This window comes from Microchirus variegatus (assembly GCF_963457635.1).
Source record: "Microchirus variegatus genome assembly, chromosome: 23".
Taxonomy (NCBI): Eukaryota; Metazoa; Chordata; class Actinopteri; order Pleuronectiformes; family Soleidae; genus Microchirus; species Microchirus variegatus.
Window position 1 is genome coordinate 10927199 of NC_139824.1, and position 26993 is coordinate 10954191.

At 43.8% G+C, this 26993-nt stretch overlaps 1 protein-coding gene across 1 annotated transcript; it reads left to right on the plus strand.

Annotated features, from left to right (window-relative positions):
* Window positions 1-620: 620 nt before the first annotated feature.
* frem3 (Fras1 related extracellular matrix 3) lies at window positions 621-26870 on the plus strand. Its single transcript, XM_083909178.1, has 24 exons — window positions 621-5741; window positions 6087-6176; window positions 14501-14647; window positions 14802-15032; window positions 15143-15268; window positions 15363-15614; window positions 18204-18353; window positions 18442-18651; window positions 18761-18958; window positions 19054-19218; window positions 19722-19904; window positions 19983-20113; window positions 21384-21542; window positions 21653-21956; window positions 22658-22789; window positions 22900-23231; window positions 23343-23535; window positions 23636-23740; window positions 24078-24205; window positions 24313-24447; window positions 24671-24797; window positions 24891-25078; window positions 25164-25310; window positions 25400-26870. The coding sequence occupies exons 1-24, from the start codon at window positions 719-721 to the stop codon at window positions 25961-25963; spliced, it is 9420 nt and encodes a 3139-aa protein (XP_083765304.1). The 5' UTR covers window positions 621-718; the 3' UTR covers window positions 25964-26870.
* The last annotated feature ends 123 nt before the right edge of the window (window positions 26871-26993 follow it).

Here is a 26993-nt window from a genome sequence, read left to right on the forward strand (position 1 = left end):
CTGATGACTGTAAATTGTATTTATTATGGGGATTATTACAAATAAAATAAATCAATGAAAGTGTTTATAATCAAATTGCATTTCGACATGTTAAATAAAGCAGTGTGTTTGTGTGTGTGTGGGGGGGGGAGCATAGAGCATACTGTACAACTGACATTGTGACTCTTAAATCACTTGTTAAAGCAAACTCAGCTTTCTCAATATCTAGAAGAATTGCTTGTTATTGCTGTTCTATTAATTCAGCTTTGATGGATCACACGTACATATTTCAGCAAATGTATTAAAACTTGAATAAAAAAAATATTGAGGCAAGGTAAGGTCAACTTTTCTTACACCGACATTTTTTTTTTTTTTCTGTAAGGAGAGACGGGTGAGTGTTGGCTGAAGGAGCACTTTCACAGTCTTGTCCAATGGTCTGTCTGAAATTAGCTACGGGGGCAGGAGTTCTCCCTCCCAGTGCTGACAGAAGGTGGAGCCTGTGCCTGTCACTGTCGACTGTTTCATTATTACCTGCACAGTCCTGCAGCATTCACCACACTTGTGTCTCTGTGTGACCACACAGGAACAGAGAGGGGAGCAAGAGAGAGAGAGGTGACAGAGTCGAGGGCCAAAAATTCTGAAGGAAGTTTTTTTCTTTGATGCTTTTTCCCCACAAGGGAGAACAACCTGTCTGCCACTGCTGATTTGTAAAAGAATTGCAAGGCAACTAGCAGTGGACATGGCTCTGCTAAGTTGCCAACTTTGTAAAAAGCGGGGAGTTTTGAGATGCCTGCTTGCGGTGTTTTCTCTGAGCTTCCTTTTTGCCTCAGTAGACGCTGAGCCATTTGACCCTGCTCACCTCTACCGCCACAGATCAGGACCTAACGAAGACAACATCATCCTGGCTAATAATGGGATCAGGGTTCCGTTTGGGAGGTCTATATATCTTGACCCTTTTAGTGACCTGGTGACAGAAGTGCATCCTGGTGACCGCTGCTACATCACAGTTTTGGAGAATGACCCCTTGGCCCAGAAACCTGGGATGTTGACCCCGAAAAGGTTCCCCTGCACATTTGGACCAGATGAAGTGAAATACACTCATTTTGGATCTCGGAGCCCCAGCAAGGACCGTGTGAAGCTGCAGCTTCGTTATGACTCCCAGACAGACACAGTTATCATCCCCTTCATGCTGGAAGTGGAGGTGGTTTTCCAGCAGCTTGAGATCCTCACCAGGAATATGCCTCTCAATGTAGAAAAGCTCAGCGGTGACAGCAACCCTATTGACAAAAAGGGTCTGGAGTTTTCCTTTGAGGACGGTGTCACACAGTGCAAAATCACCACTCTGGTTGGTGCTGGAGGTCTTCCCAGGTATGGCACTCTTTTGAATAACCCCGCCAATGGTAAAATGATTGACTGTGATGAGTTTGTGAAACAGGGCATCCGCTACAAGCACACAGCTGAAACAAAATCACCCAATAGAGACTATGTCCCAATGATGGTGGAGCTGCAGGATAATGATGGCAACACTATCATGCAAGAGCATTTCCAAATGATGGTTAGGATCAGAGAGGGTGCCGAAAACACGGCTCCAAAACCCAGCTTTGTAGCGATGATGATGATGGAGGTTGATCAGTTTGTGATGACAGCTATTACAAACGACATGTTGGCCGCTGAAGATGTTGAATCCGATCCAGATGATTTAATCTTTAATATTACTTCACCACTGAGCCCTGAGCAGGGTTATATCATTAGCACAGATGACCAGAACCTGCCTATCACCTCCTTCTACCAGAGAGATATCAAAGATCTTAAAATTGCTTATAAACCACCCTCAGATGACTCAGGAGTAGAAAGGATTTTCCAGCTAGAGTTTGAAATTGTGGACACTGATGGCGCTGTGTCCGAAACATTTGCTTTTATGATTATGGTAAAGCCTATGAATACCTTGGCTCCCGTGGCAACTAAAAATACAGGGCAGCTATTGTTTGAGGGACAGTCTCGACCACTTTCCAGCTCCCAGAATTTAGAGATTAGTGATGAGGATAACTTAGAAGATGTGAGAATTACTGTTATTGATGGTTTAAAGCATGGAGAGTTGACTGTGCTTGGAACACGCAGGAAATTCTTTTCACCTGCCGATCTTGACGCTGGGATTGTAGTGTACCAGCACGACGGCAGTGATACCTACAGCGACAACATTATTTTTAGAATGACTGATGGCAGTAATGAAGTGGAGTTTTTGTTCCCTATCACCATTGCTCCCACTGACGACGAACCCCCTATAATCAATGCTAACACTGGTCTTGTGCTCTTTAAGAATGAAGTTATGCAGATCTCACCTTTCATCCTGAGCGCAACAGATATTGATTCAGAGGACTCCACCATAAAATTTATTTTAGAGGCGCCCTACTCAACTGTTGGGGAGCTGATGTTAAGGCAGGTTGAGCCTCCGTCTGATCCATCTCTCTGGAAGTTCAGTGAAACAGATGAGATGTTTGAGCAGGTGGTGACTGAGTGGTTTCAGCAGGATATTCTCGATGGAAAGCTGTTCTATCGTCATATCGGACCCCACAGCACCACCACTGTGATCGATCACTTTGTGTTCCGGGTCCAAGATGATAATGATCCTCCCAATCAGTCAGGCGAGCACATGTTCACCATCAAAATACACCCTGTCGACGACCTTACCCCAGAACTTTTCCCAGGCACCACTCTTCACATGACCGTTCAGGAGTATGAGCTGACACACTTCAAGAAGAAATTCCTGTGTTACAGTGACTTAGATTCAGATGACAGAGATATCAAGTATACCATCATTAAGGCCCCGACTGATACTGATGAGAACAATCCAGCACCCTTAGGTGAAATTGTGCTGACTGACAGCCCTGACACTGTAATTACAGAGTTCACACAGGCACAGGTTAATCACCATAAAGTAGCTTACAGGCCTCCAGACCAGGAGCTGGGCATCACTCCAAAAGTAGCTCAGTTCACATTCATTGTGGAGGACACAGCTGGAAACACAGCAGATGGACTCTTCACCATTTTCCTACAGCCAGTTGACAACAAACCACCAGTTATCACCAACACAGGGTTCACTGTGATGGAAAGACGCTCATATATCATTACAAGGAAGGAGCTACATGCCACTGATACAGATACAGATGAGGAAAACATCATCTTTACAGTGACCCAGATTCCTCGTTATGGGCGGCTGCAGTATTTGGGGATTGACATGACAAACAGGGAAACGTTTGTGCTTGAAGACATCGCAAGTGGCCGTCTAGCCTATATCCACAGTGGAGAAGAATCCCTTCGTGATGTTATCGAGATTGATGTGAGTGATGGATTCCATGAGTTACCCATTTCCATGAAGGTCACCATCGAGCCTGTTGATGACGAGACCCCTACAATCATGCTCCCAGCTGGCCTGCTCGGTGCCTCCATCGATGTACTCGAAAATGGAGCAACTGAGATTACAACCAATGTCATTCAGGGCCGTGATGAAGACACAGATGACCTCATGCTCACCTTCATTGTAGAAGAACCTCCCAGGCTTGGTGAAATATTGGTTAATGGTGCACCTGCAGAGAGATTCACTCAGGAAGACATAATTAACGGTGCAGTGGTTTATGCTCACACATCCGGTGAAATTGGTCCAGTCAAAGAGTACGATTCTTTCAACCTCACTGTGTCTGATATGTCAGATCAGTGGGTCGTTGGGGGCAACAAGGTCCAGGGTGTGACAATTCACGTCACCGTCCTTCCTGTTGACAGTATTTCACCTATAGTTAGTGTTGGAGAGCAGTTTGTTGTTGTGGAAGGGGAGAAAAATGTCATCACTCTGGACCACATCCAAGCTGAAGATATAGACACAGACAACGAGGATATCCTCTGCACCATCATTGTCCAACCAACATCTGGTTACGTGGAAAACATCTCTCCAGGTGCAGGCTCTGAAAAATCCAGAGCAGGGATAGCAATCACAGCCTTTAGCATCAAAGATATTGCCCTTGGTCACATCTACTATGTCCAAAGCATCCACAAAGGTGTTGAACCAGTGGAAGACCGTTTCACCTTCCGTTGTTCAGATGGTATAAACTTCTCTGACCGCCATTTCTTCCCAATAGTAATCATTCCAGCGAATGATGAGAAGCCTGAAATATTTATTCGTGAGTTTGTGGTAATGGAAGGCATGAGTCTGGTAATTGATACACCAATTCTCAACGGCGCTGATGCTGACATCCCTGGGGATGAGCTACACTTTGAGATCATCACAAAACCCCAGCATGGTACAATAGTCCAGCAGCTTAGCACCGGCACCGTCCCTGTAGATACATTCGACTTGGAACAAATCAAAGAAGCGTCCAACATTGTCTATGAACACGATGACTCTGAGACAAAAGAAGACAGCTTTGTAATCAGGCTTTCAGATGGGAAAAATAAAGTGGAAAAAAAAGTTATCATCATGGTTATTCCTGTTGATGATGAGACACCAAGGATGGCTATAAACGATGGCCTTGACGTGGAAATTGGAGAGACAAAAGTAATCGGCAACAGGGTTTTAAAAGCCACAGATCTAGACTCTGAAGACAAAGACCTAACATACATTGTGCAGTATGGCCCAGGCCAGGGTTACCTCCAGCGAATCAACAAGTTTGGAGATGTTTTAGGTAACATCACTCGGGGAATGAATTTCACACAGGACGAAGTCGACAAGCAGCTCATTCAATATGTACACACAGGCCAGGAGGGAATCCGCGACCTGCTGAAATTTGATGTCACAGATGGCATCAATCCCCTTATTGACCGTTACTTTTACATTAACATTGGAAGCATCGACATGGTCTTCCCAGATGTAATCAACAAAGGTGTGACTCTCAAGGAAGGTGGAAAAGTCACTCTTACCACTGACCTGCTAAGCACCACAGATATCAACAGTCCTGATGAATTCCTCAGCTTCAGCATCACAAGAGCACCAAGCAGAGGCCACTTAGAGAACACTGATCACCCTGGTGTTCCCATCTCCACCTTCACCCAACTGCAGCTTGCCGGCAACAAGGTCTACTACATCCACACCTCTGATGATGAAATGAAAATGGACAGCTTTGAATTTGAGGTAACAGACGGTTACAACCCTGTCTTCCGGACATTTAGAGTGTCCATCACCGATGTGGATAATAAGAAACCTGTGCTGACTATAAACAGGCTAGTTGTTGAAGAGGGAGAAACCAAACTCATCACACCTTTCGAGGTGACAGCTGAGGATCGGGACACACCAGACAACCTGTTGCGTTTCATAGTCACCCAGGTGCCAGTGCACGGGCAGCTGCTTTTCAACAATACCCAGCCAATCACAACCTTCACCAAGCAAGATCTGAACGAGAACCGCATTACCTACAAGCACGATGGCACCGAGACGAGCGAAGACAGCTTCTCCTTCACTGTCACAGACGGCACGCACACAGATTTCTACGTCTTTCCTGACACCGTGTACGAAACACGCAAACCCCAGATGTTGACCATATACATCAACACGGTGGACAACGGTGTGCCCCAGATTGTGGTCAATAAGGCTGCAGCCTCACTGAAGGTCCTCCAAACTGGCCACGTGGGATTTGTGATCACAAGCAAGGCCATTCGATCAGAGGATCGAGACAGTCCCAACAGAGTCCTGAAATACAGTATCGCTCAGGCTCCTCTACATGGCTTCATCATGAACAGTGCCCAGGGCAATGACAGCATCACTACCTTCACACAAGGTAAGCTACTGTCACATTAAATATTCATACTTTTTAAGGTTGAAGCATGCTTTAATATTAATATTACTCAATAAGTTGAAGATAAAGTTGATCAGTTATTACCTGAATCACATCTTTAACCTTATGGTAGCCCACTGTTAATTCATCATTACACATCCCAGCAGTTGCTGGGAGCATTTTACAGCAATACATGGTTATTCCCAGAAGTTTAAAAAAAAATAACTTTGCAGCCTCAGGGCTGTAATCAAAACCTATGTTTTAAGTGGCTCAGCTGCCATAGATATCTCCCCTAATACCTTAAGTGTCCACTCATTTTTTTTTTCTCTTTTTGTCTCTTCTTGATAGCTGACATCAACGACATGAAGATCAGTTATGTGCTGTTGGATGGCAGCAACGCCACAAGTGATATCTTCTACTTCACAGTTCAAGACAGCGGTAAGAACCCTTTAAAATGTCATACTAGTGTGCACTAACACCATTACCAGAAAAAAAAAACATAATTTGCCTCGGGGCTTTCTTCTGGCTTTATCTGCTATATTCATTGCTTCTTAAAATTGAAACTTCCTGCTCTCTGTCAATCTCGCAAGTGTTTGCATCACAAAGACTTAAGGCAGTTGGCCATGACTGACACCCAGTATAGGGCCGCCATCTCTTTTTCGCCCCACTGGAAAGGGTAGCAGGTTGAAAGGACAGGGGTCAAAGGAGACTTAAGCCTAACACTGGCTGTTAGATGGTAAAAGAAAAAGAGGCGGGACTACCGAATGCTCTAAACTTTATTGTTAATGCACAATAGGGCCCACTCCCTCAGGGTGCTTCTCAGAGCTTCCAAACGTCTGCTTTCATCATCTGTTTGAAGTGACACTGTGAAATGTGTGGAGGTATGCACGATCAGAAATTTAGTTTCAACTTTCTTCTTAGAAATGGGTCCATTAAAAAAAAAAAAGATAGGTATTTCTGTAAAAGATCATTCAGATCTATCGTATTTTTGTATATGTTTCTTTCTTACTTACGTGGATGCGCCACTGACTTTGGTTTTCAATTTTACTGAAGATTATATTTCCTCATGTCATACGAGTGTCAATAGTAAAATATTAATGGCTACATATATAACATGAGAATCTTGGGGTCATGTCCTCATGTAGTTTATTAGATAGATAGATAGATAGATAGATAGATAGATAGATAGATAGATAGATAGATAGATAGATAGATAGATAGATAGATAGATAGATGAAAATATAGGCAACACAAAGCCAAGATTTGGAAATGCAATCAGTGGAGGAGGGAAAGTTGAGTCTCTAATTGTGCTGGATTGAGGGTCACGTTAAAGATTATACCATACCATAATTACCATCAGTGCCATTGAGAAGGCAGGGCCAAGACTATGTGAGCCTTTGCCAAATGACTGTATTTTGTCAGCAAAGACAATCCTTTTATTAGCCTCAGCTTAACACCCACAAATTAACTTTTTCCCCTGACTGTAAGCTGGTAATTCATGTTTAATGGGGTCAACTGCTTTGTCCCTGCTTGAAATCAACCATATGACCTTTATTATTGCTCTATTATTCCGTCGAATGCTATTTCTCGGCCGTATCTTATCTTACACATCAACAAATGCCACCAATTAATCTGCCTTAAGCAAAGCTGGTTGGTATGTCTGTCCCTAAGTAGAGGTTTAACCACAGGAAGGGAACAAGGGCTTCAATTAGCTCAACAGTCCATTTTTTTTTTGTTTGTGTTCCCACTTTGTTAAAGCTGCCAGCTATCTCAGCTGAACCAGGTGCAGTGGTGCAAGTCAGGACATAAAACAAACCTGTGTTTCACATGTAAATGGCACAGACGGTGCCTCACACCACTGCATGTACTTGTAATTAATAGCTCGTGTACATAGATGAAGTACTTTCACACTGCATCCCCACATATACAGAGGCAAACACACACCTGGAAAAAAAAAGATTTAAAAAGCAGATAAAGGTGAGCTGATTGTGAATCACTAGTGTGAAGTGAAGAAGTGAGTGCTGGAGGGATGAGGAGGTGGGGGTGGTATTATCCTCGACATGCAGGGACATGCAGGTGGACAGCAGTGCTGATGGTCAGCATATCTGCTAATAAATCTAGGAGAGCTATTTGTGAGGGAAACAAAGCTCAGTGACAGAAAAGATTTGCACCCGAGATACTTTGCTCAAACTGGCCTCTGTTAACATTCTTTGTCATGGTATTAAACGTGTGAATCCACTGGAAAGTAAATAGTGGACAAACTTATAGAGAAATGAGTTAGTGATTACTGATTGCAGTGATTCTATGGGCTGAAAATCAACTTTGTAAAGAGTGGTGTTGTTGATCAGATGCTCCTTAAACACACAGAAAAAGCATGAAGGTATCTTGTGTAGCTGTGTTGCATAGTAGTGTATAAATCTTTCAGACCTGACTGTTGAGATCGTAATCAAAGACTGAAAGGTGGTGAAGCAGGAAGAGTTTGTGTGGGGGGTTGTAAAGTGTGTGACAAATGTGTCAGGAGTGGACATTTAGCTTCATGTTGGGAGTCTCTGTGAGGACCTGCTGGTTATTGGGTTTAAATTCCAAACTCTGAGGAGAAAGTTTGGTCTTGTATTGAATTGGGACAAACCAATCAATCATTTAAACTTCTGACCTCTCTGCAGAAATGTGTCAGAGAGAGAGATATGTAAAATAACCATACACTATAGACAATACACTTTTGGTTTTATTATTACATTTCACTTCTTTATTCCACAACCACGATTCTGAAAGAGGTTGAAGAAAGTACCGTTAAGTGGAGTGGATGACATTAACATTTTATGATTTCTTGTAAAATAGTCAGAATAACAAACATAACCCTTTAGGGATGATGTGACGGTGACCTCAAACACAAACTGCTGTTCATCTTGAGTCACCTCGCTGTCTTATGGGAATATCTATGGGAAGCAATAACTTGCGTGCAAGTGTCCAGGTCAGAAACTCCCTGCAGTCATTCAGAGAATGGGGCACTCAGGCAATATACTTGTTTTTACAAGTGGGTACACAGCTTACATATATTCTCATTCATTGGACATGGGGGCCAGTGAGCCACAGGCAAAGAGAGGAAAAACCCTTAACTTCCTTTCAGACGTGTCGGGACATCTATATAGGTCTATGTCAGTTTTGAAGGACTTTTGCACAATGTCAGATGCCTATGCTTCGGAACTCGCTATTCTTGCAAATCTTGGTTGCAAGACAGTCTTAGATTTCTCTGCAACACTAATCAAAGTCTCCAGATCAAGAGAAGGGATAAGGAATAAAAGAGAACACAGCCTCTGCATTCATAAATGCTAAATCAGTCTCTGTGCCTTCTCCACGAGCAACAATAAAGTCTTCCAGCTCTGCAGCAGGGGATCATAGACCCCAGTGGGGTTGAGTGTTATGTGATCATTCAGAGCTGGTCGAGGAATGCACTTCCTCGGAGACTCCAGACTCCAGGGCCACAGACAGACCAGGGCCTGGAAGTGCAGTGGCATCCCGAGCAGACAGGTGTGTGTACGTGAGGGGGAAGGCTCAAGGGGGATCCCCTTTCAAAGACCTCCATCACCCCCCGCACCCATGCTCTGCACAGACCCGCACCGCTCTCAGATAGCACGATAACCTCCGGACTTCCACTGTGGAGGTACTTGCTCTGGAGGGACACGTCCCCACCGTGACACCAACACAGAGAAAAGATATGAACCTGACAGTTTGTCCACATTGTACAAACACACATGACTGCATTGATAGTCATTGCCCTTCTACTGTATATGGGGAGGGTCCTGCAGTGCAGTACGAGTGTGCTGAATGACAGAGCCATGTTACACCCTCACTTCCTAACAGTGGGGATCTTGTCACTCATGTCAACAGTCACCGGGTGATTTACAGGCTAATGGTGCCACAGTCAGTCTCCCCTGGGACAAGAAGACGCTGAAGCCTCTGAGCCCCCCCCCCCCCCCTTCACCTCTGTTCTTACTCTCCCTCCTCCCAAAACCCTTTTGGTTATCAATATTCTTGCTCTTTGGTGTGTGTTCATCTCTTTCCCCTGGTCTCAATTTCCTTATCTTTTCCTTCTTCTCCTCTTATCTATTTCAATGAACAACACTATAACCTCGTTCTCGATCTGTCTTTGTCTTTTCCTTCAGCCTCGATTTATGGTCTTTTGGAGGCAGCTGGGGAGTGGAGTTATGATGTATGGCTCCTGAGGTTATTCTTATCTGCTCTCAAATGGCAACGCTGCTGCTGCCCCTATAAGCTGTCTTTGAGTTGCTCTCACTCATTTCCTTGTCCTTCCTTCCGTCAAGGTTTCTAGTCACAATATCAATGTGGCTCTACCTGGGTCAGTAGGTTCAACAGTTTGGTTCAGACTGAAACATTTTGACAACTTTCCAACAGTCATTGGAGTTGTTTAAGACTTTCTGTATCCTCGTGATTTTAGCGCAGCACCATTGAGTTGTCAATGCAAGCACGTCATGACATGTAAACCATTGTGTTCTCCTCAGATTTAGCTGTGAAAATGCTCTATTTACTGTGCATACTCATATCCAACAATACTAAACCTATTACATCTTAGTAGAGAATGGACATGTACATGGACATGAAAATGTTGCTATTGTACATTCCTGCAAACATGGAAAATGGTGCATTTATATCACATCTATGTCCAGAAAAAAATATTTAAATGTCTTGGAAAATGTTCGAATGTTGTTCTCTTTTTGCCAAATTATTGAATACGCGTCATATCAATATTGTCAAACATTTCCATTGCCATTTCTCTCTCCTGGTCCTGGGTTTCCCTGCTCAAACACACCTGATTCAAATGGTCAGTTCGTCAGTATAAGCTCTGCTGAAGCCTGATAACGACCCATTTATTTGAATCAGGTGTTTTGTAGCAGGGAAAACACCTAAAACATGCAGGACAGTGGCTCCCCAGGACCAGGAGTGACAAACCCTGGTATAATCCTTATGACTCAATTGGTCTGCAATGACCTGATGTTCACATTTCCCTGTTATATTTTACATAAGTGATCAACAACGTGATTATTTTTGAACATCCGTGCGTGCAGCCATGGGATTTCCCTTACCCTATTGTTCGTTTCTCGTCATTTTTCACCATTCTATCCAATAGTTTGGCAAACGGTGATGATTCTGAGCAACAATTTGTTATTAGATCTTTTTGGATCAAAGAGAATGTGGAACGTCCTCCATAGACCTGTCACTCAGCCGAAGTAGCGTTACCACTTTAATGTGTTCATTTACAGTACATGCTGCCACAGTTATTAATACATTACAGAAGTTACGTTTGAAAATATCTTTATTTACTTTTTCAACTGTTCCAAAAAAAAGCAAAAAATATCACCTTTTGACACCTTCAAGGTTTAGAAAGTCTTCAAAAGATTACTTAACATACTTCCAATATTTGAATAGCAAACATAGCTGCCTGGAATCTCCTCAGTATTTATACCTCCATAATGATTAATGAGGAAATACAATAATGGCAATGTCACTTGATGAAGATATTCTTAGAAGCTTGCCCCCTTCTTGCGTCATGGCGAACGTCAATGCCGGATCTCGAGCCTCCTTTCCAACGATACCTCCAGCCTGACTCACTATCCCACTGCATCTATGTATGGTGTAGGCAGCACGGCAATACAGATTTGGATTAGTCTCACTAAGGTCTTAAAACATCATCTTATTATCATCATCACTCACAGCAAACTAAATAGCTGCTAACAGGGGGATGTAGAAATATGTGAGGCCTATAAAACTTTTCACCCCAGCACAAATGATGATGAATATCAGTTTGAAAAGCTAATGGAAATATGAGCCGAGAACCAGGAGCTACTGTGTGTATTAGGTTTAATGGCCAGTCTAATATAGTGTCTGTCATAAATTAGGTCATCAGTCATGTTTACATTCGTGTTTAGAGTGGCTAATTTGGATTTCTATGTTTGCAGCTGTTTTGGTCCCCGTGTTGCTCCGAGGGTTCTGCGTCACCCTGGGAAGTCTTGGGGTTATTTCTCGATTTTGTTTAGGTTTATGCCAACTCCAGTCTCCAGTGTCTGAGAGATAATGTACAAAAGAAGTCAGAGAAAGGCAGATTCTCCTTCTCCTCCTTACACTGGCGAGAGACAATACGGAGGGCAAGGCAGGGGAGGCACGCCATGGTGCCGGAGAGCCGGCCCACCCAGACTGTGCCCTGCTGTCCCTGCTCTGAGCGAACAAAGCCAAAAAGCATGGAGGAAGGGAAACTCGGAGGTGGGGAGGGGGTGTACAGCTGTCACTCTGCTCCACATACTGTGGGAGTCTGGTGGACAGGAGGGTTTCACAGAACATCATAACAGAGACAGACTGACTGACTGACTGACTGATGGACAAAAACGGAGAAAAAATACATTGCATTGATGATCTTGATCCCGGCAGTTGTTGCACTTGTCTTTCCTCTGTACCAATGCAATGAAGAAAAGCACCTGTTGACCCCCACTGTGTTGTAAACCCACAGGACAGGCCGAGGATAATCTGTCCCTTCAGCTTCAGCTTGTTCATTCGTTATTTCAGGTAGTGGTGACATGTAAAACAAATCCACCCGCTTACTTCTTTAAAGAAATTAAATCCAAGCTTATAAAATGTCCTTTAACAACTTAGCATTTTAATATCCAGGGTGGAGAGACGTGCAGTCGTCCCCTGACGTCATTTCACATATGTCATTACTCTGCTTTTACAATCAGTGTCTGCTGATTTTGTCACGTCAGGGAGCGAAAACTTCGAGCCATGCACTTAATGCAGTGCCTATTAATTCATTTTACTCTTTATGTATGAAAAGAAATGTACAGATTGTTGAAGAACTCAATTGATTCATTAAGCACTGTGGTAAAAGCTGTGTCATTAAGGTCTTATTCATTTAAAAACTCCATTCCTTGAAACCTTAAACTACCTGACCGCAACAGAGGCAGCTATTCATTTAATGAAACTCCACGATAGACGATTGAGCGTCTCTTCATTTCTGCTCAGAATGCAGTGCCAGGACACACATTCTCCAGCGTGCAAACGATCTGATAACCAAACTTTATTTTGTAACTGCACCTCAGGTTGAAATGATTGCATTTCTCGTGTCGTCTGATCGGAATTTGCAATTCGATGAGCGCAGATTTAGCAGGAGAATCTTATCAGTCAGGAGTTAATTCACAGAGCAGAACACTGGGATTAAACTTGTACTTGTATTAATTAACAGAACATTCTTCACATTTACTGCGTAATCCTCACATTTCCTGTAGGTGTTATCACAGAAAAATGATCATTTCCACCTGAACACGTTTTTGTGTATTGGCCCCTGTTGTGACATGAGCTGCTGCTCGTCTTCAATGTTGACATGCGGGTTGTGGGGAAGTTGTGGCCCCCAGTGTTTTCATTCTCCTCACTCACATAACATTAAGACTGCAGCTCCTTTCTTCCTCAATCAGGTGTGTGTGTGTGCGTGTGTGTGTGTGGCACTGATTGGTGTTGATTAAGCCCATGTGTGTGCAGACTGTTCATATACCCTGAGTCTCCAGTGCTCTGGGTTTTTTTTTCCCCCTTTCCAATCTATCGCTAAGATTTCAAGGTTAATATGTAGTGCATAACGTGAAACAAATGTCTGTTAGACTCAAACCATTGTCAAATGAGTTCGCACAATCCTGATTAAGCCGTTCACCTCCACATGACTCTCTCTGTATTTCTCAGTATAGCATACGTTTACGTCCCTCAGTCAGTTTTTAGATGATGGACACTTTATTCAAATAATATTATGTTGTTTCAGCTCACAAATAGCAAATAGAGGCAAAATAGATGCAAAACTTCTATATTTTGTATTTATACCAGCACCTGTTATATCCGTCCCGACAAAGTGCTGAGTGTTTCTGAACCAGCAAAAGGTCCCTCAAGCCTCCAAATGTCTTCAACAGAGTTAGGTTGACAGGGCCATTGTCGATGTGCGCAGCCGTGCAAGACTAAAGAGAGAGTATCCTCTGTAACCTCAAAGAATCCCCCTCAGTCTGACCCATTTCACATCTCACACAAGTCTCAGGTCACTGGGCTCATCTCACTGAGGGATAAGACTTTAGAGCCATCGAACCAATGCTGTTCAAATTAAAACAAAAAAAGAAAAAAATCAGGTAATCCAACAGGGCTCATGAATTTAAAGATCTCAGTATCGAGTCGTTGACCAAAACTGAGCTGACAGTTTGAGGGATTACATGAGTCATGAGTGTGGATTAAGGGCAGGACTGGGTCTGTAGTTATGGCTTGGATGATCACACTGAACCAAAAGAAGGACATGAAGTGTTTTACTTCCAAATCTTGTGTTTGTTTCAGAAAAGTTTTTGAACATTGTGAGTCCAGGTTGAGGGGCAACTTACAAATAACAAAAACTCCGACTGAATCTTTCCATAAGAAGTTGTATTTGCTTCATGGACACGTGAAAGAGTATTGGCTAGATGAGAATCAGGAGACATTAGAAGCAGAGCAACTCTTCTTGAAGCTCCGTGAGCTTTAGGGAAGCCCTGGTATTAAGTTATCATGTTTCCCTTCCCAAAATTAAAACGCCCTTTTGATTCCTTTTACCCCGTAGCCTAAAGCAGATTGCAATTTATATGCCTCGCTGCCTCCTATTATAACACAACACAGATCGTTTCCTTAATATGCCGCTTGCGGAGGAAGTCGTTTAAACGAACTACTGAGGCATTAAGCTTTCATCATTCTCTCTTTAGGTGGAAACAAACTCAAGCCTCAGCCTTTCAGGCTCAACTGGGCCTGGATCTCTCTGGAGAGGGAATACTACATGGTGGACGAGGACGCCAAATACCTGGAGGTGACGCTGAAACGCAGAGGCTACCTGGGGGAAACATCCTTTGTCAGTAAGTGGTAACGCTGTGTGTCTTCCTCAGTTCACCCTCATAATTAAAGTGAAGAAAACCTAATTGTGTGTGGATTGCCAAAAACCAAAGAACTGTCTCTCACCTGATTCAGTCAGCATCTCAATCCTTTTGTCTGAACCTCCCTCTCCTTCAGGTATTGCCACTAAAGATGGCACCGCAGAGAAGGACAAGGACTTCCGGGGTAAATCTCAGAAACAGGTGCAGTTCAATCCCGGCCAGACCACAGCCACCTGGAAGGTGAAGATCTTCACAGACCAGGAGTTCGAGACCTCCGAGACCTTTGAGATACAGCTGTCGGACCCAGTCATGGCCGTGCTGGAGTTCCCAGACGTGGCAACAGTGGAGATTGTGGATCCTGGAGATGGTAGTGCTAATATTTGACTTTGAGAAAAGTTTGTTGACTTAACTTGATCTGAGTATACTGTATTTTAACATCTACACCATTACTCACTCGTGGTTTCTCTTCCCAAACAGAATCAACAGTGTTCATTCCTCAAGCAGAGTTCAAAATTGAGGAGGATATCGGAGAGCTGCTGGTGCCTGTGCGGCGTTCTGGAGATGCCAGCCAGGAACTCATGGTTGTCTGTTACACCCAGCAAGGTGAGACGAATCTGTGTGGAGAAAGAAGCTTTGAACCAAAGAGCAATTTCTCACATTTTCATTCGACATCCTCCCTGTTCCCATAAATCCTCAGCCACGGCCACCGGCACCATACCAAGCACCGTCCTTTCCTACTCCGATTACATCACGCGGCCTGAGGACCACACCAGTGTCCTGCGCTTCGACAAGGGCGAGCGCGAGAAACTCTGCCGCATCATCATCATCGACGACTCGCTGTATGAGGAGGAAGAGAGCTTCAATGTCAGCCTCAGTATGCCGATGGGCGGCCGAGTGGGCGCCAACTTCCCGACGGCCAAAATCACCATCCTGGCAGACAATGATGATGGTGAGTGGAGAGGGTGGTTCTTCTGTGGATGAACAGACATAGAGATAATGAGTGTCAGATGATTCTAAAGCTATTTATTGTTTTAGACTTTAACTTAACTAAGATTTGAGGTGATAATAGCAGATATGGATGATCCTCACTGCGCCTACTTTGCCAGTTGAGTATCTGCACACCATTCATTCACCAGCCCACTCCAGCCCATTTCTCTCATTACACCCTCTGATTCATTCGTCCTCCACACTCTGTGTGTCTGGCCGAGTGTTAGAAACAAGATCACAATAGACAGGTACTGAGATGGAGAACGGTGGCCTCGGTGAATGTTACGCTACATCTGCCTGTCTGACAGATGAAAGGACTTTAAACCACACTGTGTTCCTCAAGTGAACCCCGTCCTAATTGCCATTCAGAGGAGCTCAGGGGGGAAACACAGGGCATCCCTTTATCTGCAGGAACCAAAAGGCAGGTGGTGAAGAGAGGGACTATTGTGCAGCGAGTCCAAATGACTGGCATGTTTGTACTTTCTTCCACTGTTTGATTCTGCATTTTTTTTAATGATATGACATTACCTGTATTTGCACTTTCAACTTAAGAAGTGCTGTTTTTTTTTTGTTTTAAACTACACATCAGTATTTGACATTGACAGAAAGAATGTTGCTCTTCTTCTTCTTCGTAACACAAAATGTACCATCTGGCCATTTTGTTGTCATTCTGTACCTCCATGAAGCTAAAGTACATATATAAGGCTTCTTTTAAGGCTATGAAAACCTGATTATTCATATTTTAAGGCGATTATACAGTATATAACATACTTTCCTCCTAGTTGTCAGACACTGGATGTTTACATTACTGACGAGCTGCAGCCTTTGGATGAGGCACTTGTAAACGTCCTTTTTTCCAACAATACCACGTAAACCCATTTCGTTTACCTCACAATTCTGCCACCTTTCACTGAGGCTAATTTCCTGCACTTGCCTCTCGCAGTGACAGAACAAGCCTCCCTCCCATGCAACTTGAACAGAAGTACAATTGACATTTATGTATAAATAATCAGCGTTGCATTCTCAGACATGTGAAGAGACAAGAGGAGACTCCTCTGTGCAAACCTCTATTGTGGCCTACTTCTTGGTGGGTCCCAAAGTAACAGCCCACCATAAATCTATGTGTGTGTGTGTGTGTGTGTACACATGTGAAACCATCTGCCTGTCTGACACTTGGAAGGTTTGGAGTCTCGCCAGCCTCCATTGTTCCTGTATTTGTCTGGCTCTTCCTCCCACTGATCTTAAAGGTTGCCATGTTGGCACTCATTTCCCCCCCTTGTAACAATCCCGTCAGCGCTCAAAAGACGTCTTTGAGGGCGAAAGGCATTGAAAGTGTGCCAGAAATCCTTCCTTCAGCATCAGGTATCTGTTGCATTAACAGTCAACTTCTAAATAGACCTGCCAATAGATCTGCCAAAAAAAAACTAAACCGCACGTTCTGCCTGACAGCAAGTGAGATAATTTAGGTGCGTCTTGCTAATAAGACACCGCTTGGAATGTTGCGGCAAATACTTTCAGTGGTTTAAATGGTTTACTAATGATGAATTAGCTAAAAGATATTCAAGTGGGCAACTTTGAGGATGCCAGTTTGTCCCTTGCTTATACACCACAGTTGTTTTCCTTTGTAATGTATCATGACAGGATAGAGTATTGCAAACATTTCTAAAATGTTGTATATATAGGGTTAACCCTAACCCCTTATCCACCCTAACCTAACCCTAACCCGTTACCCAGTTTGGGTTAGGGTTTACCTAGGGTTAGGTTAACCCTAACCCTAACCCCTTACCTTGTTAGGGTTAGGTTAACCCTAACCCTAACACTATATATGTAATAATCTTGACTTATATAAAGTAAGAAACCCTCATTTATGCATTATTACCAAATTAACTCTATAACACACAGCTATAGAGTTTAAATTTAGCTATTACACAGCTAAATTTAGAATAGAATAGAATGCCTTTATTGTCATTATACAAGTTGTACAACGAGATTTACTTGTACAACGAGATTTACTTACCTTTCACATATCCCTTATTTTACCAAAGTACTGATAATCACATGACAGAAAAAGCTATGACCCAAATCCCCATCTCTATCAGACAATCTTTAAGAGCAATGGCTGGACCGAGTGCGATGAAAACAAACTTTATACCATAGTGAAGAGAGATGAATTGATAATGAGCTGCCGGGGTCTGAATTCTTGCCCTCTCCCTTTGCAAAGCGGGAGGTTGCCTCTCTCTCTGTCTCTGCCACCCCGTCTCCATAGACCTTATCAGCTGCTCTATCATCTGAACATCGACAACAATCACATGCACCACACAGCAAAAGTCTTATTCTTCAGGTTCGGCGACATAGAGTTTGGACAGGTGCTGTCTGGATTTAAATAAGTGGAGGTTGACAGCTCTCTTCCTGTGCTCACAAAGCCTCAAAATACTGTAGGTAGTCTGGGGGAAACTCACAGATTATCTTTAAAATGTCAAGGGTAAACAAAGATACAGATGGAATCTGTACCGTGTGTAATTGCTTTCTGTTTTTTCTCCAAATCCCACAGAGCCCTCGTTGTATTTTGGCGAACCCGAGTATACCGTGGACGAGAGTTCAGGCTACGTTGAGGTAAAGGTTTGGAGGACAGGGACCGATCTGTCCAAGACCGCTACTGTCATGGTTCGCTCCAGGAAGAGTGAGACTGTCTCTGCAGAAGGTAAACTTGGCAGTTTAAGACAAATAAGAACATTCATTCGAGATGTTGAATTGCTGCGTTAATCCACGGTTTCCTCTCCACCTCGCAGCTGGACTGGACTACGTCGGCATTAGTCGCAACCTGGACTTTGCTCCCGGTGTGACAATGCAGACGTTTAGGGTGACCATTCTCGACGATCTGGGTCAGCCGGAGCTCGAGGGCCCGGAGACCTTTGACCTTATATTACGGATGCCCATGAACGCTGTGTTAGGAGAACCCAGCAAGACCACCATCACCATCAACGATACCTTTACTGACTGTGAGTGTCAAATACAGGAAACGAAAACTCCACAATAATTGTTCACTGTAGTCTTTATGAACGTGAGGTTATTGATTTCTGGTCATTGTTGCATGCTTTTTACTTACAGTGCCAAAGGTTCAGTTTAAAGAAGGCAGCTACAAGGTGGATGAGTCCGATGGGGAGGTGAGAGCCATAGTGTACCGCAGTGGAGACATCAGCCTCGTGTCCACGGTGCGCTGCTACACTCGCCAAGGCTCTGCTCAGGTCATGATGGACTACAGTGAGAGGCCCAATACCAATGCATCAGTCATTACTTTCCAACCAGGTGAGACATTGCTCTATTGTTTTTAAATCTACCTGTTCCACTATATGCAGCAGCACTTCACTGAAAATAATGACACCACCCCCCCCTTCCTCTAGGTGAGACTGAGAAGCCTTGTGTTGTTAGTCTGATGGACAACTCTGCCCATGAAGAGGACGAAGAGTTCCGCCTGGTCCTGGGAACGCCGAAGAGCAAGTCTCAATATGGAGCCTCTATCGGGGAGCAGAAGGAAGCGCTGGTCACAATCACAGATGAGAAAGACAGTGAGTGCTTTATCAAGATTACATTAGGATTTTTAGAATGTAATCCATAATTGCTTTAGATCAGGGTCCTGTCCTGCAGGTTTTAGGTGTTTTCCCTGCTCCAACACGCCTGATTCAAATAAATGGGTCGTTATCAGGCTTCAGGAGCGCTTACTGATGAGCTGACCATTAGAATCAGGTGTGTTTGAGCAGGGAAACATCCAGGACCAGGAGTGAGAAACAAATGATTTTTGGATATGTCCATGTCCATTGTTGAACTCATCTTCTTTTTGCAATTGTGTTTTACCTCTGCCTATGAGGAAGACACGCAGGGATTTTAATGGTGATCTGGTAACAGAAACTTAAAATCTGGGACACTGAGTGGTTTCTGCTCTCGAAGTGCTTTATCCAGTTGCTTCTGTTGAAATTTGAGGCTCAGAGCAATGAAAATATGAATAAAATATGTATGTATCCTGACCTCTGCTGTGTTTTTGTTGATGAGTTCACTTTGTTTCCTGCTCTAGAGGCCATCATCCGATTCTCTGAGATCAAGTACAGCGTGCGTGAACCCCAGGTCAAAGGAAACATTGCAGTTGTGAAGATTCCTATCCTTCGTATCGGGGACACCTCCAAGGTCTCAGTGGTGAGAGTGCACACCAAAGATGGCTCTGCAACCTCCGGCGAGGATTACAACCCACTGTCAGAGGGTAAGAACAGACACGCTTCTATCGTAGATTTCGCGTTTTCCATGTGCTCCTTCACACATCTTTGTCTTGGTTTCTAAGATGTTGAGTTCAAGGAGGGTGAGAAGGAACACTTTGTGGAGATCGAGATCCTCTATGATGGTCAGAGAGAGATGAGAGAGGCCTTCACGGTCCACTTGAAGCCTGACGACAACATGGTGGCGGAAATACAGGTGAGGCCATGGCCACGCGGCGCACAAGCAGACACGCACACGCCATCAAACATAAACCAACAAATCCTGTGCACATGTACAGTACTGCATATCTACACACGCGGGCATGCGCACTGTCATGCCAGGCCATGTTAAAATAGCCAGGCAGCAGCTGGCATTGCTGTCAGCACGCCTGAAACCAGTGTCTTATAAAAAGCTTTTCCTGATGGAATGAGATGCTGAGGGGAATGTCCCAGCAGAGCCAAACAGTAGACGAACCTATAAACAGAACCGTGACATTCTACCCGTACACTCCACATCAGGCAGGTTCTGTTCACATGGCAGAAATAGGTTTACCTCTGACTTAACTGTTTGGAGCTTTTGACGTAAATGAAAGAATGGCTGCGTATATGAGGAGGCAAGGCAGGTTTATCAGAAGTGGCAAAACTCTCTCAAAGGTTTCTCAGACACATGACCCACTGAGTTGTGGCCATCATGTTATCCGATCGCGATGCTGTGCCATCATATCACACTGTATGTGTGAAATGCCATCAAACTTTACAGGAATGCACAGAGGTTATGTTCCATGTGAAAGTAACTGCAGAGGACACAAAGAAATGGCATGTTTGTATGTGTCATATGACATATAAACACACGAGGTGCGAATATGTATTGAAGACTGTCTGCAGCGTGACATTTAATTTGTTTATAGATTAGTGTTGAACCATGAAATTCAGAGAAAGGGCCAATTCCAATTCCTATCTTAACCCTCAATCTTAACCCTCAAGCTCGACCCTTAATCTTAACTGGCCTCAAAACCAAGTGTTGAGGGTTATTTTGTCACTTAGAAATGGGCCACCCCTTAAATGCAGATACGTCTTCAGACTGTAGGGGGCAGAATAACGCGAAAGCTGCGTCCAGTCTGTCAACTCCAAAAAAAAGAAGAAGAAGAACACATTTACGTCACGATTAAGGTTGTCAGTTAGTTATAAGATGATAATCATACAAATACCACAACCACGGACATATTCAGCTGACAGTTACCACACACCACGACCATTTTTGAGATTGAGGGTTAAGATTGAGGGTTAAGTAAGGAATTGGAATTCACCCAAAGAAATAAATGTATGGCTCTGTACCGTGGTAAACTGGTCTGGGAGTCATTTATTCATCAGAATCTAATAACTAAATAACGTTTTAACTTTGTCAATAGACTAAACCACAAATGTAAACTCAGTGACAGAGGTAATGAATTCATTGACATTGTGACACCTTCTCCTTCTCCTGTTAGATGAACAAGGCCATTGTGTACATTGAGGAGATGGACAGTGTAGCAGATGTCACCTTCCCTGCAGTGCCCCATGTGGTTTCCCTGCTCATGTATGATGACACTGGGAAAACCAAAGACAAGCCCCAACCATCAAATGGATACCCTGTTGTCTGTGTGACGGTGAGTGGGACGCTACAGTAAAATCTACCAACCATAAGCTTAATTCGCTTCAGTGCTGATTATTTATTTATTTATTGATTTAAAGTGAAATATTTTGCCTCCTCTGCCAGGCCTGCAACCCCAAGTACCACGACTTCGATAAAACCGGCTCCATCTGCTCTGCGGAGAACATTAACGACACTCTCACCCAGTACCGCTGGCTGGTCAGTGCTCCCACTGGGTCAGATGGCGTGACCAGCCCCATGAGGGAGGTGGACACCAACACTTTCTTCACCAACACCAAGTCCGTCACCTTAGATTCAGTCTACTTCCAAGCTGGCTCCAGAATCCAGTGTGCGGCGAGAGCCTTCAATGCAAACGGAGACGCAGGCCTGGAGCTGTCCAGTCCCATTGTTGTGGTCAGCAAAGAGGAGGGTGAGTGGAAGGCAGAAGACACTTTAGATTAGGGAACACAGTCACTATTAACTAGATGCTCACTAACTTGCATATTGCATACTAGCCCTTTATTAGTAAATATTAAGCACGTATTAACACCTTATGTAGGAAAAATCTTAATTCATGTCGTAATAGAGGTAGAATAAGGTGTTAATACGTGCTTAATTATGACTAATAAAGGGCAAGTATGCGACTTAAATGTTAGTAAGCACCTAGTTAAAGGTGCATTATGTAATAACTCTAAAGCAACTGGCCGTAAAATCCTCCTAATATGTCACAGAGACTCAGGAATAATGTTCATATAACAAACTCAACTCACCAACAACAACAGTACAGACAAAGTTTTTGCATTAAAAAATATATTTTGCAGACTGCAAATCATGTTTATGTTTTGAAATCATGTTTTGGCATGTGGCGCCACCTACCGCCATCTACCAATCATTGCAGTCAGTAGAGTCTCGGCTGCTGAGTAACCACGGGTTGCCAGTTACGTCAGAAAACGAAACTTAAAAGGCCTCGGTATTTTGAATTTGAATGTAGTAACCGTTTTTGGCCACATTCTTACATATGGCACCCTTAAGGGTGAATATGTGTTCCCCAATCTAAAGTGTCACCGTGTATATTTATATATAAAAAAATATAGGAGTTTGTTTGCTTTAACTGACTGTAACTCTTGGCAGGGATGTGTCAGCCTCGAGTCGCGGGGACTGTTGGAGCCGAACCGTTCTCTGCTAAGATCCGTTACACCGGCCCAGACGACCCAGACTTCCCCAACCTGATCAAACTGACCGTCACCATGCCTCACATGGATGGTAAGCAGCGCGCGCGCGTCGCAATATTGTACGCAAGAGCGTCATTATTTGTTAATCTCAAAGAAATCCTTATCCTGAGCGCTAAGACCAGACTCTCCTCTCGTTGTCAGGCATGTTACCAGTGATTTCCACACGACCTCTGTCCAACTTCGAGCTCACCCTGAGCCCAGACGGCACGCGTGTGGGCAACCACCGCTGCTCTAACTTGCTGGACTTCAACGAGATCCAAACGGGACATGGCTTCATCACCGACGCGACGAAGAACCCGGAAATCATCGGCGAGACTTCGCCCTACCAGTATAGCAACATCATGCGTTCGGCCAACTCTCTCCGCTTCTATAGGAACCTCAACTTAGAGGCGTGCCTCTGGGAGTTCACCAGCTACTACGACATGTCAGAGCTTCTGAACGACTGTGGAGGCTCCATAGGCACAGATGGACAGGTAGGACAGAAAAAAACCAACAATAAAGCTCATTAGTACTTTTGCACAATATCATTTCCTTTTTCCTCCGTTGCTGGGGTATAAACAATGTCTTTGTTTCCATTTATTTAGGTGCTGAACCTCGTCCAGTCCTATGTCACCCTGCGCGTCCCGCTGTTCGTGTCCTATGTCTTCCACTCTCCTGTGGCCGTGGGAGGCTGGCAGCACTTTGACCTGCAGTCAGAGCTAAAACTCACCTTCGTGTATGATACAGCTATACTGTGGCAGGATGGTATTGGCAGCCCTCCTGAATCTGAGCTACAAGGTACGGTCTGGGATAAATGCTGCCCTCTGTCAGTCTGAAGTACACATAAATGAAAATACATGAGTAATTTGAAAAAAAAATGTTTTTGTTATTATTATAGGAGCCATGTACCCCACCAGCATGCGTATAAATGAAGAGGGTCGTCTGGTTGTCAACTTTAAGACTGAGGCTCGCTACAGGGGACAGTTTGTTATGTCTCATCCAGGTAAGAGAATGCTGCCCACATGCTCACACACTCTAAACTCTAAAATCCTGTGTGGTCATTCTATACAAGCAGCCTCCTATTGCATTACCATGTGACCCACATCCTCTCTAACATTTATTTCTGGAGCACCACATTGAGGGTTTCTTCCTGTGTGAAAGTGCCAGAGGTCATTTAAGCAAATGTCAAAATCAACCGTGCAGCATTTATAGTCAGGAAGTGGCGCAAAAACAATACAAAAGGTCACCCTATAAATAAATAAATAAATAAAGAAACAGGCACAGTGTGTAGTTGGGACAAATTGCAGCTTTAAATATTTATAACTGTGAATTGTTTTCAGGAACCAGCATGGCATCCATGGTGATGTGTGCTGACCACCCAGGGCTGACGTTCTCTCTCGCCCTGGTCAGAACTGAGCCCACATACAACCAGCCCATGCAGCAGTGGAGTTTTGTCTCAGACTTTGCTGTGAGTCATTGTGCTGTGAAGAATTTACCTGCTGTGGTATTAGAAATGAGTTCACAATCTTAATACAAGGTTCTAACATTGTTCTTATGTGATGCGTCCTACTGTAGGTGCGGGACTACTCTGGAACCTATACAGTGAAGATGATTCCCTGCATTGCTTCCCCCAACGGGGAGTTCAGCATCCCTCCTGTCTGCCACCCAAGAGAGCCTCTAACATTTGACATGGACATACGCTTCCAGCAGGTTAGACTGGATATCCAAAAATATTACATACAGAATTTATTTCATAATATAATTATTACATAGATACTGCAAAGGTTGCATTTACCAGTAAGTTTTAAATACCTAAATATCATTCTTTTTTGTGAATTATGCTGATTTTTGTTTTGCCCTCTAACAAATTAGATTTAGTGCGTTTTGCTATGTCTTCACATTACATCCATCCATTCTTTGTCTGGTGTTGCAGGTGAGTGACCCAGTTGCAGCCGAGTTCAGCCTCAACACTCAGATGTTCCTGCTGTCCAAGAAGGAGCTGTGGTTGTCTGACGGCTCCATGGGCTTTGGAGAAGGGTCCGACGCCGCTTTCACAGAAGGTACAACTCTGACATCTAGTGATTCTTGAGCGACGTTACAGCTGAGGTGCCCACTTCATCCCTCTGACTATTTCCTCTGTCCTTTTACCTCAGGCTCCTCGATCTACGGACGGGTGATGGTGGACCCAGTCCAGAACCTGGGTGACTCGTTCTCCTGCAGCATCGAGAAAGTCTTCCTCTGCACAGGAGCAGATGGTTATGTTCCCAAGTACAACCCCACCAACAAAGAGTACGGCTGCCTGGCAGATGCTCCAAGTCTGCTTTACAGATTCAAGATTCTGGTAAGGCGAAAAGGAGGACACACTGAGGTGATGGGTGGTGGAAGTGAAACACGAATTTCTGATTTCTTTGTGTGTTGTTGCACAGGACAAGGCCCAACCAGAAACGCAAGCTTCAGCATTTGGAGATGTTCCATTTAAGGCCTTATTGGCCCAAGACACAGCGGAAGCTCTTCCTTTGGTCAGACAGCCGGGATCAGATGGCTTCACAGTGTCTTCATCTCCTCTTTTCCAGGTCTAGTAACTATTCAACTGTAATCACGCATGGCATGAACACATTAACATATCAGGGACAGGATGACATGCTGTCTCTTCTCTCTTCAGGTGGCCACTGGTCGTGAATGGTTCATCCACACTATCTACACTGTCCGCTCCAGAGAAAATGCCAATCGCAACATTGGCAAGCGCAGCGTTGAGTATCTCCATCACAGTGTGTCGTCTGTCGAGCCTCAGATGCCCAACAAGGCCTCTCGCCTCCGCCGTGCCGCCCCTGCTCTGCCTGGCCCTTCTCTGGCCCAGGACATCGGTGTCGACAACAACCGGGGAACCAACATCCAGCATATTGCTCTGGACCGAACAGACCGCATGGTGGTCAGCCAGCGCCAACCCTGGTCCCCTAACCATGACACTCTCCTGGAGCGCCCTCTGCTGGAGAGTTCGGGCAGAGAGCAGGGTGACAGTTCCACCCTGCCCATGTTAGTGGGCGTCGCAGGTATGATCCTCCTCATTTGCCTCATTGCCACAGTCGTCATTCTGCTGCTCAAACGCAAGAAAAAGGAAAAGAAGAATCAGTTCCCTCCTTACTCCTCCTCTTCGTCTTCTGCCTACAATGGCTACAGCCAAGGCCCAGCGGGCATATGGGGCAATTCAGACAACTCCGAGGTCTAGGCGTGGACCTCCTCCACCTTTCACAACTGTCCATGATTAAAAGACTATCTTCTCTTTCACCATTGTGCCTTCATTGCCCTACTCTAGCAGCACTAAGGAGCCAAGAACAACCTGTGAAAAGCGCAATAAATCAATGCTTGGGGCCCGCACACAGAGAATGCCCCAGTTTCCTGAGGCTTTGTGGGTTTGTCCTTGCTGTAATGTACTGTAGGTTATTGCATTTTGCAGCCTATTCTGAATTGTGGACATAACTAAAATATTCACCTGCTTTATTGATTGCAATGACATAAAATATCCCAATTAATTCAAATTTAATAATGGCAATTATTTACGTACACGGCAAACAAAACTCCATGTTCCTTTTTCCTCCTCCATGTTTTTTATTGTTATTCAATGTGTTCATAATTTTTGTTTTGTGTAGAGCAAATTTGACTGAATGTTAGTTGAGGCTGACTTCACTGGATGATTATGTGATGATTTATTTTTTATTATTTGTTTTAAAAAGCCTGCAGTGTACTTGCCACCTGCCGAGTTACCAATACCACTATGGTGTGATTGAAAGGGATTTTAAATGTTATTATTTGTCTTGCGAATGCAGAAATACTTCCAACATTTTTAAAATATTCAGGTTAATGTGGTTGAAGCCAGATGCAAAACTATCTCTGTACATATCATTGCAGAAGAAAACAAAGGTATTACACCCTGGTGAAACTTGAAAAATCAGGAACTACATATTTCTAGATTGCAGAAATAAACAAGTGCAGTATCAAAATTATAAATATTTCAAGTGTATTTCAATGTGCAAATTGTTATTGTAATTTTATGGCTAATTGATTGTCAATTGTTTCGAGTGTTAAATGTTTATACACTTCCAACAGCCAAATATAAATGTCCTTTTTTGAATGAGTGTGAGCATGTTTTCTTTTTTTTTTTTAAAAAGGGGGAACTTTATTTGTGATGTTTTAAAAATACATTTTCTACTTCACATAGGAAGATAACAGAACATGTTTTCTTTAAAACGGTTCATATT